Source organism: Diabrotica undecimpunctata, chromosome 7 (assembly GCF_040954645.1).
Source record: "Diabrotica undecimpunctata isolate CICGRU chromosome 7, icDiaUnde3, whole genome shotgun sequence".
Lineage (NCBI taxonomy): Eukaryota > Metazoa > Arthropoda > Insecta > Coleoptera > Chrysomelidae > Diabrotica > Diabrotica undecimpunctata.
Window position 1 is genome coordinate 99,922,072 of NC_092809.1, and position 11,612 is coordinate 99,933,683.

The following is an 11,612-nucleotide window of genomic DNA, read 5'->3' on the forward strand; positions in this document are numbered from 1 at the left end:
TATTATAATTACCAATCCAGGTTCTACAAGAGTCAGTAGTCAGAGGAAAACCACTTTTCAAACACATCCGAATTCATATCCTCATGATAATCGCCCGTTTTGATAGAGGTAAAGACATTTAAACCACCTTGTAAGAAACCTGAATCAATTCATATATGCGTAATAAACGACGTCCTCTATAAACTTATCTTAATTTCTTCTACGTAATCCCTCATAAACCGGTTTAATAATTTGTTTTTCTTTCACAGATAACCACCTCCTTTTATCCGGTTTATTAACAAATGTACTGCACGTTGGTTTTGATGCAATGTTACCCGACTCTGCGCTCATGTAATACTTCTGACAATCTGATTTTAATATTTATTTCCACTATTTGCCGGCGAGTTTTAACAATGTTGCCGTATTGCAATAAGAATATTACTTTCGAAAAAGATAACAATGTCCGCCTGTCCCTCTCTTGACATTCAGGTATAGCTCAACGACACTGAGAAGCTGCACGCGGTACTAAATAATAAATTTCGCAACAAGGCGAGTATACTTTATCCAGTTCGGACTTATATTAGATGTAACCGGCAAAAATTATAGTTGAGAAGTAAATTTGTGTGCTAATAAATAAATAAATATATAGACGCTTACTATCAAGTGTTTACGAACTACAAAATGTCTGCCCTGACAATCCTATTGAATTTGGATTATAATGCATTTATTTTTAGAAAAAGTTTTGGCCCAGTTAAATCATACGTTAATTAGTAAAAGCGAGCAATACAGCGACACGGCTTTACGATCTTTATTCCGTTTAAATAATAATAATTATGTATTAAAATCACTCCAAAGAACTAATTTGATGGACATTTACTTGATTTCCGAGCCCAACTGTCAAGATTATTACTATACTTCTATTCAGGATAACAAGAAGAATTATTCCTTAAGGTAATTTTGTTTTAATTTATATCTTTATCCACCATAATATACTGTAACTAGTAGCGAGTTTCGCCATGTTTTTTGTACTGTTTTGATCAACAGTTGAGAGGTTAGGTTAGGTATTATAACCTTTGTTACTTGTTTACTATACAAATAATATCTATATTTTTTATTCTAATTAATGATATAAATCAATTTTCATTACTTGCCGAAATATAGTAATTAACAACAATATTATTATAGTGTATAATCACAGGATGCGTTCGAACAGAGAACGGAAACACCAAGTACATCAACATAGAACGAGGAGTGCGTCATTTTATCCCCCCTATTATTTAATGTATCTGCCGAACATATAATCAGAGCTTCTCTTGAAGATCGCCCTGAAGGTGCCAGAGCCAATGGTTCATCATTAACAATATAAGATATGCCGATGACACCGTAGTATTAGCAGAAACAGAAGACCAACTAAATATATTGATGAACATATTATCAGAAGAAAGTCACAGGCTGGGCTTGGACATTAACTTTTCCAAAACCAAAATTCTGGTATTCCACAAAAACCCCCATGAACAAGTTACGCCTAACATACAAATAAATGGTATCACCCTTCAGAGTTCCCAAAGCTTCATATACCTGGGCAGAGAACTAAATACCTAGTCAACTAGACCACTCAAAAGAAATTAGAAGACGCATTGAAATAGCAAGATCGGGTTTCATGAATATGCGTAAAATGCTCTGTAACCCCAAGCTATCAGTCTCAATAAGATCGAGAACACTAAAGTGTTATGTGTGGTCTCTATTACTATATGGCTGTGAGACCTGGACATTAAAACAGTATGACGTCAACAAATTAAATTCATTTGAAATGTGGATGTACCGCCGAATGCTAAGAATAAGCTGGACCAGCAGAACTACGAATGAAGAAGTACTGAGAGCAATGAACACACGCCCTCATCTGGTCAATACTATCAAAATTAGAAAGACGTCATATCTAGGACACATAATGCGCCATAGGGAATTTGAGCAGCTCCAGGTAATATTAGAAGGCAAGATTGAAGGTAAAAGGGGCATAAGACGAAAGAATAAATCTTGGCTACGAAACATCAGAGATTGGAACCACATAAAAGGAAATGAATTAATTCATCAAGCCCAGAATAGAGAGCAATTTGCCATATTGATCGCCAACCTTAACAGAGAAGGCACTTAGGAGGAGGAGGATAATCAATAAAATAGATCATTTAATATTTTAAGGCTAAAAATGACAAATGCATGTACTGAATAGTATTTAATACAAATAAAATAATATGTATTGTCTTTAAATGATTTATAGCTGTCTGTCACTCTGACATACTCCATAAAACACCGCCTAACACGCTGGTTTATAACAGAGAGTACGAAAAAAATGGCCGAATGAAATTGATGAAAATGCCTATTTATAATAGTGTTCCGAACATTGGTAGAGATAATGGATTTTCTAAAGAGCTGTTACGTTGTAAATAGTTGCGTAGATCTAACAGGCAACGATGCACTGTAAGTGAAGACTAAAAAAGTCTGACACATTTATAGTTCCGTATGATAGCCCAGGCGAGGTGGGCTAAAAATAACATTTAATTGCAAAATAAGATATTTAATTAAAGAAGATTAAAGTTTACATGTAATTACCCCTTCTTCATTCTTTACTTCTTCAAAAAGTCTTCTTTTGTGGATTGCAGTATAATCATCACCATTGGCTCCACAACCCATGGTGGGTCTTGGCCTGTTCAAGGATAAGTCTCCATTCTCTCCTATTCTTCACCTTGGCTTTCCAGTTTCGTACTCCCAACATTCTCAAGTCTTCCTCCACCTGATCCTTAAATCGTGCTCTGGGTCTGCCTCTCCTTCCCACTCTATCTATTCTTTGGTTATAAATATGTTTTGGCGGCTCCATCTCATTCATTCTCTTGACCTAACCACCGCAGCCGGTTTATTTTGATGGACCTAATAATATCAGGTTTGTCACACAGGCGGTAAAGTTCGAAATTATAGCGTCTACTCCATAATCCGCCCTCCTGTACTCCTCCATAGATATGCCGGAGGATTTTACGTTCAAAGCATCTTAAACGTTCTTCATCGCTCTTTGTCATCGTCCATATTTCCGAAGCGTAGGTGAGGATGGGCTTGATAAGAGTTCCGTATATCACTAGTTTCGTTCTTTTTGTAACTGGGCTTGTTGTTAAAAAATGTTTTTATCCATAATAGGCTCTATTTGCCATATATATCCGTCTGTTATATATGCATTATTCTGATTAATTCGTGAGCCGAGGTATATAAACTCTCTTACTCCTTCGAAAGTATATGTTCCTATCGTTAGATCTTCGGGTTGTGCTGCTTGTATATAATTTGATACTTCATATACTTCGTCTTATTAGTGTTAACCTCTAGTCCCATTCTTTTTGTTGCTGCTTCAAGCGCCTTGAATGATTCGACCACGTCAGCCTCTCTTCTTGCAATAATGTCGATGTCATCAGTGTACGCTAGTAATTGTACGCTGCGATTGCAGTGTAAGCATAAATAATTCTTCGAATTATTTCCTCTGCAAACTCGTTAACGGACCCTTTGGAAGATGAAAGTTTGATAATAGTTTTTCGAGGTGATTTAAAGCGTTCACCAGGAGATTTTTTTATATGATTATTGAACAATACGTTCTATCGGGTTGTCAGAAATGTCACAAGCTTTGGCTACTCTTTGCTGCAAAATCCTCATGGGGATAGTTAGAGATTCTTGTTCCTTTTCTGTTTTCATAGACTGATATACACTGAGGGTGTAGAGTTGTGTTATAGAGGTAGCACCTTTTATCGGAACGACCACATCGAGCGTCATAGACGGGAGATGGTTCTTGATAACTGGTCCTCATAAGACAGCTAACTCTCACTTATGGCTCCACGTGCCACACCCCGGGCAACTGCATTGGTCTGCAGGCTAAACTAAGTGAGGGTAGCCAGATATGGCGAAAATTCCACCGAGTGATTGCCGGTATAAGCAATCCCCCACTTACTGGCCAACGGCTTCGGGCGGATGAGCTGGTAAGTGACAGGGCACTCTTTTGTCCGAAGGTTGGGAAACTGGCCCTAAAGGCGAAGGAACCTCAGTAGAGGTCAACGGCATAAGGATGTAGAAGGCCGAGGACAACCACTACATTAAAGATTCCATTGAATAGTCCTAGTATAAAATCATATATGGTAATGCTCACAACCAAATACGATTCCGGAGTAAGTTCCCCAATCGGATCTCCGGTGGAGACAGTTATGAGTACCTATGAAAAAGAAAAAGCAGCAAAACCACAATATTTAAAAATTTGCACATGGAATGTGAAAACTATGGCAAGGAGTGGAAAAATAGACAATGCCATTCAGGAAATGGAAAGAATGACCATTGACATAATGGGAATAAGCGAGATGAGATGGCCCGGAACAGGAAGCATTGACAAAAAAGATCACAGAATATTCTACTCAGGGTCACTAGATGGAAAACTAGAGCATGGAGTTGGTGTGATAATAACGAGAAAAATTAGTAGATGTATTTTAAATTTTGTCCCAGTGTCCAACAGAGTAATACTACTGCAAATAAGAGCCAATCCAGTGAATGTAAACATAATACAAATATACGCTCCCACTGCAGATAAAGACGACGAGGAAGTAGAGACTCTCTACCAAAGCATAGAGGATATATTAGAACGAATACCTAAACACGAAGTCAGCATCATAATGGGGGATTTCAATGCAAAACTTGGGGCCGAACGGAAAACGTCTCTAATCGGACCTTTTGGGTTAGGACAAAGAAACGAAAGAGGTGACAGACTAGAAATATTCGCAGAAGATATCAAGTTAGTGGTTCTAAACACATTTTATAAACTACCACCGAGGAGATTGTATACATGGAAGGCACCAGCAGATAAACCCCATAACGTAATTAGAAACCAGATAGATTATATATTGGTAAATAGAAGATTCAGAAACAGTTTTAAATCTGTCAAAACATATCCAGGAGCGGACATTGAATCTGACCACATACCTTTAGTGGGAGTCATGGATGTGAGACTGAAGACAATAAAGAAAAAGTCTAGACCTAACTACGACATGACAGCCCTGCAACATCCGGAAGTTAAAAAGCAAGTGGGGGAATATATTAACAATCAAGTTAAGCAACTAAAAGAAGAAAATAACATCCAACGAGAAATCAATCAATTCGAAGAAATAAATAAGAAAACTAAACAAGATCTGCTAAAACCAAACAAAGAAACAAAGAAGAAATCTTGGATGACTCCAGAAATCCTTCACTTAATGGAAGGCAGAAGGTTAATTAAAGGAAATAAAGATGAATACAAAAAAATGCAGGCTTACATCAGAAGAAAAATAAGAGAAGCTAAAGAAAAAGAAGCTGTAGAGAAATGTAAAGAAATAGAAAGACTACAAGCCAAGCATGACAATTTTAATGTACACAAAAAGGTAAAAGAAATAACGGGTACTTTTAAAAAGAGAACACAAATGAAACTCATAGACACCAATGGAAAATTAATCATTGACACCCAAGAGATGAAGGACAAATGGAGAATATATTTGGAGACACTTTTTCAAGATCAAAGAACGGATTATAGGCATCCATTTTCAGAGAGGATGACGGGCCCGGACATACTTAAATCCGAGGTAGAAGAAGCAATAAAACGGATGAAAAGCAGAAAAGCTGTAGGGCCTGATAATATCGAAGCTGAATTTTTAAAACTCTTGGAGGATGAAGGAATAAATTGGATCACGGCTGTCTTCAATAAAATATACAATACAGGAATCATCCCTGATAAATGGCTAGAATCAGAATTCATAACCCTAAAAAACAGGGGGCTAAAAAGTGCGAAGAATATCGAACAATCAGCCTAATGAGCCACATGTTGAAACTGTTTCTTAGAGTCATCCATGGAAGAATTTATAAGAAGTGCGAGGAACAAATATCAGACAGACAGTTCGGCTTCATTAACGCAGTGGGTACCAGAGAGGCACTTTTCGGAGTACAGGTACTGATTCAAAGATGCAGGGACGTTAACTGCGACGTATACGCGTGCTTGATCGACTATGAAAAGGCATTTGACAGAGTTCAACATCAAAAGATGATAAACATTTTAAAAGAAGCAGACCTGGATGACAAAGACCTCAGAATAATTTCAGAACTATACTGGAATCAGACCGCATACATGAAAATTAACGGAGAAGAAACAGATCACATAAAAATACTACGCGGAGTTAGACAGGGATGTATTCTATCGCCGTTGATATTTAATATGTACTCAGAAAAAATTTTTAACGAGGCTCTTTACGGAATAGACGAAGGCATCCTTCTAAATGGTGAAAGAGTAAACAATGTTAGATATGCCGACGACACCATTCAGTCGGACTAAACATTAATATCCAGTCAACAGTACGGACTAAACATTAATACCCACAAAACCAAACAAATGATTGTCAGCAAGGAGAATATAAATGGGGCTCATCTATACATTAATGGGACGCAGATAGAGCGAGTAAAACAGTATTGCTACCTGGGAACTATTATAAACGAACAGTGGAGCAATGTACAGGAAATAAAGTGCCGCATAGGAAAGGCAAGAACGGTCTTTAACAAAATGAGCGCCATCTTCAAAAGTCACAACATATCCCTGGATACAAAAATGAGACATTTGAGATGCTATGTTTTCTCTGTGTTGTTGTACGGGGCGGAGGCATGGACGCTTACAGACACCACTATTAAAAAACTTGAAGCATTTGAGATGTGGCTTTATAGAAGAATGCTGAGAATATCATGGACAGCAAGGATCACGAACAACGAAGTTCTAGAAAACATGAAGAAGGAACCAGAGATTGTGTTTACGATCAAACGCATAAAATTGCAATATCTGGGACACGTTATGAGAAATCAGCACCGTTACTCCCTGCTGCAGTCTATATTGCAAGGTAAAGTCAAAGGTAAGCGAGGACCCGGTAGAAGGAGAATATCATGGCTGCGGAATTTAAGAACATGGTTTAAGAAAACCTCAACGGAGCTGTTTCGAGCCGCAGCGAGCAAGGTCATGATTGCCAATATGATTTCCAACATCCGAAACGGATAGGAACCAGAAGAAGAAGAAGAAGATATACACTGAATATAATTTGTCGACCGAGGCTATGAATAACTTTTCTGGAACTACTCATGTTTCCACGTCTTTGCTATAACAACAGAAATTAAAAATTAGTTAACAAAAGACTTATTCAGCGAAGCTACAATTTTTGATCAGATTTTATATACCATTTAAAAACATTTTTATTACTTAAAAGTTAACTAAATACCAAAAATCAAATTTTAATTTATTTTAAAAATGTTTTATAAATACATTCCTTACTTTCCAATAAATTATTTTACTGCACAAAATATTTTCAAAAATTATTTTTCTATGCCAAATCAAATTTTTTTAAGTAGAAACAATCTGAACGAAGAATTGTCAAAGAATGAAATTTAACGGCTGAAACTTTTAGGAAATTAGTAAAACTTATTTCAGACGCAAACTTGTATTCTGCGTCGATATGACTCATAGCATAGCTCTTTAGAAAATCCATACCAGTTTTTATCCTTTTACGAATTTTTGTAACCTTGAATGTCTATCTTGACCGAGCTATATATAGTGTTGAAGACAGACGAATTTCATAGCTCGACAATATCAAAGACTGATTTAATTGTTTGTACAACCAACATTTTAAAATAGGAGTAAAGAGAAACTGCCTTTGAAATAATACTACATAATATATTAAGAAAATAATTCCGTGCGAGTTTTCTTATAACAATTCACCGACCACCTACTACTGTACTAACTACTAACTAATACTACTACTACTACTAGCTAATAAATAACAATGTTTTATTATTTTGTGATAATATTTGAATTGTTAATATATTTAATTTTATTAAATGAATCAATATCCATGAAAAATTTTTTAGCTGGAACAAACTTTTGAATTATATTAGTTGTGATGATCCTTCCGTTAATATCCATAGTGACAAATTAAAAGACAAAGAACGAGCTGTTATTAAAGAAAAATTTGCCGTAAGTATAATTGTTTACGTAAAAATATTAAATTTAAATCTGTTTTACAAATTTGTGTGAAGATCACAATTATATTTCCCCCTAGTCTCCCCTTTACAATGCGCATGAACGCCAATCAAAGCGTTACATCGAACGATAAACCCGATTGGTTCCGATCGAATTTAAAACTCCTTAAAATAAGATCTCACATTTATATGAAAAGTAGATAGGTGTGACAATAAAAATTTTATATGCCGACTAACAGAACTGCAGAAAAAGTACATATAATAAACTGATACATTGAGGGCCATTCTGTCCAAGAAACTATTAATTTATTTATTACAGCGGTTATCATTAACGAAAGTAAAAGCTGAATATAGCCTCAAATGTCAACCATGGGAAAAATATTTCTTCTTATGTAGCTCTCTCTCAAGCAGGCTCCTCTCATCTATCCATCTATCGCATACCAGTAGAGTGTGTGAGACAGTGTCCGATATTTCAGAGTACAGGCATTTGTCATTTTTTACCTTTACAAATCTGTAAAGATATACCCTGAAGCAACCATGTCTTGTGTCAGGAAGTAATCGAAACGCCGATATCCGCACTCCATCCATCTTCTCAGATTAGGAGTCAGGGACTTCGTCTACTGCGCCACCCTTTTCATTCCTCTTGCCACACCATTATGGATCTTTCAATTTCTTCTTTTTTTATTAAAGGTTCTGTTGCTATGTCTTCATTTCTTCTCTCGTATATCTTCCTCTTGCCTTCACTAGCACGTGCATCGGAATACACCCGGTGATAACTCCCAGCGTCTCAGCAGAGACTGTCCTGTATGCACATGCCACCCACAGTAGACTCTTCATATATGCTCAGGTGAGCTGTACGCCTTTGTTAAAACCAAAACAGGCGCAGCATAGAGGACGATAGATTGCACAACAGAATGAAGGGCCCACCTCCTCGCAGTTTTGGGTCCTCCAATCTTGGGCATGCTCCCACCCAACGCGGCGGATCTCACCGCAGCTCTTTGAGCCACCGCCTTAACGTGCTTCCTCACCTTAATTTTTGCCTAGAGTCACCCCTAAATACCTCACACATTTCTTTGGAACCACTCTCTTTCCTGCACATTTGGATGTTATCCCGTCCCTTTTACTTGGTACCTTGAGAACTATAGCATCGGCCTTACCTGCAGCCAGTTCTAGCTGATGCATTTTCATCAATTCCTTGAAATGTAATGTTGTGCATTAAAGATAAGGTCCTCCCTGTCCCGCGCCACTACCAGCATAGCGAGGTCGTCCAAGAAATGCGAAAGGGGTTACACCCTCTCCGTATTATTGGCTCACAACCTCGTCATATGCCAAGTTCCACAGCGTGAGTCCTAGGACGACTCCTGCGGTACATACCTACCTTAAGTTATTTCCTATAAAGTATATATGCTTAACTTTAGGGAGAGGTTTCTCAAGTACAGAAAACATTTTTTAACACAAAAATTAATCCAGAAGTAAATGTAACATTACAATATATGTAAAAAATATAATTATTTATATTTATTTAGGGATTTAATAAGGAAATAGAAGAAATTTCTAAAGTACAAAGAGGTTACTCTATTCCTGATATTGAACTAAGAGAGAGTATTAAACGTGATAATAAAGAACTTATCATTCCAAGATATAATGCCTTTTATAACAAGTAAGTTTGATTTTTGCGTTATTTTAAGTCTAATCTTGTCATTGTGATAATTATTTTTAGATATGCCGCTTTGAATTTTACAAAAAATATAGAAAAATATATAAAACATAAACCAGATGAAGTATCGGCTATTATCGATAGATTTTTTGATGTAGCTGCATAGTTTTAAAGTATTCACCTTACTTAAATTATATGTACTATTGTTATATCCTTTATTTAGATATTTATTATTATTTTAGTAAAATATAAATGCAATATTTTATATGTTGAATTAATTTCTTATTCTTTTTTTAATCCTGCCGAAATTAAACTGTTTCCATTTCCTTCCTTTTCATCTTTGTTATAGATATTAGATACAGTAGAATCTCACTAATGTGGCAATTCAATAAACCGACATGTTTATTAATCCTGTCCGTGCCATCCTCATTCTTTTCTACCACACACTGCGTATGCGCTGTGACACGTCGACGAGTCTAACCTCAAAACTTATAAGGTATGCGAGCACAACAGTGTAGACTGAAACAGACCGTAAGCCACTTGTAACAATTTTTAAAAAACCATTATCAGAAGTTCCTACAAGTAAATTAATGAATATTGCGTAATTTACAATGATATGACCTTGTGGTGACACATACTCAGGCAAAATTTTTATTCATAGTTAATACTCTGAATAGATCACCAGTCGATCCACCTGATACAAAAGATACTTTGGAAGAGGAACTTAGAATTCCTATGAATTTATTAGTATGTAACTTGGCAGTTATTCCTAAAAAGTTAAGGAAATTAAAACAACAGTACCTCAAGATGAAGATCTACAAATTATTGCTAAATATTGTCAAGATAACTGTCCAAATTCGAAAATTAAGGTTTTTCTATTAGCGATTACAATCAAGGCTCTTTAATGACACAAGAACTTTTACACGTTGTGATAGGCGAGTGATTAAACCATGAATGTTTTCTTTTAGTGAAAATTTGAAAATACATAAACAAAGTACACAATTTTTAAATAAGAAAGGGATATGTTATGTCATAATATAGGCAACCCGGACTACTAACGTGGGCATTGTTGGTTGCCTAAGGTGTAGAGACGATCATTATTACCATCATGTTACAATAGTGTGTATTTAATTCCTCGAACCTAATATTCGAAATATTATGAAACTAACAAAGAGATTGAGCGATAACTGACAATGTACGTATCACGAAATACCACATGTGTAAATCAATAATAAGTAGATTGAAAGATCTTAAACAAAAAGAATAAAAATACCTTTCCGATTACCTATAAAATTATAATACAGTATACTCCCTCTATAACGAACATGGTTATTACGAGGTTACGTTTATAACGAGGTACATCAGATGTCCCGTGAAATTTCTATTTAACTATAACCCTCTATAGCGAAGTAAATTAGCTTATAACGAGAGAAAATAAGAACGAAAAATGTGTTTTTTTACATTTTGACCCTGCCGTGGTTATAAATAAATACCCTTTTTAACTGTCCCGCAATAAACTTAACAGCCGCCCGCAATAAAATTCTTTACAATAAATACAACTGTTTCACATCTTTAGAAAATATGATAGATAGAATCATACTGGACAATATAAAGCAGTCAAAATAGATTATGTTATCCTTCAAAATGCGGTTTATACATTATGTAGTTGGAAAAAATGTAAGTACAGATTTTTTGTTTTAACGTAAGTATATCATTGACAATACATATATATATATATAAGTAAACAACTTTTTGTTTTAACGTATTTTGTTTTTTCAAGAACGCCATTCAAACAATATTTATTAGTATCTTATATTGCTCCGAATGGCTTCACTATAGAAAGTTAATGATTTAGAAATCTACATATTCATATGTATGCACTGTATTATTGTTGTCTGATATAACGAGATTCGCTTATAACGAG

At 35.7% G+C, this 11,612-nt stretch overlaps 1 protein-coding gene across 1 annotated transcript in view; it reads left to right on the top strand.

The window, feature by feature from the left end:
* Window positions 1-9,966, top strand: part of Exo70 (exocyst complex component 7) — a 43,349-nt gene extending 33,383 nt beyond the window's left edge. Inside the window, exons 10-13 of the mRNA XM_072537877.1 lie at window positions 714-930; window positions 7,921-8,026; window positions 9,558-9,691; window positions 9,752-9,966. Coding sequence (XP_072393978.1) covers window positions 714-930; window positions 7,921-8,026; window positions 9,558-9,691; window positions 9,752-9,854 — 560 coding nt within the window. The 3' untranslated portion in view covers window positions 9,855-9,966. The remainder of the gene's footprint in view (window positions 1-713; window positions 931-7,920; window positions 8,027-9,557; window positions 9,692-9,751) is intronic.
* The last annotated feature ends 1,646 nt before the right edge of the window (window positions 9,967-11,612 follow it).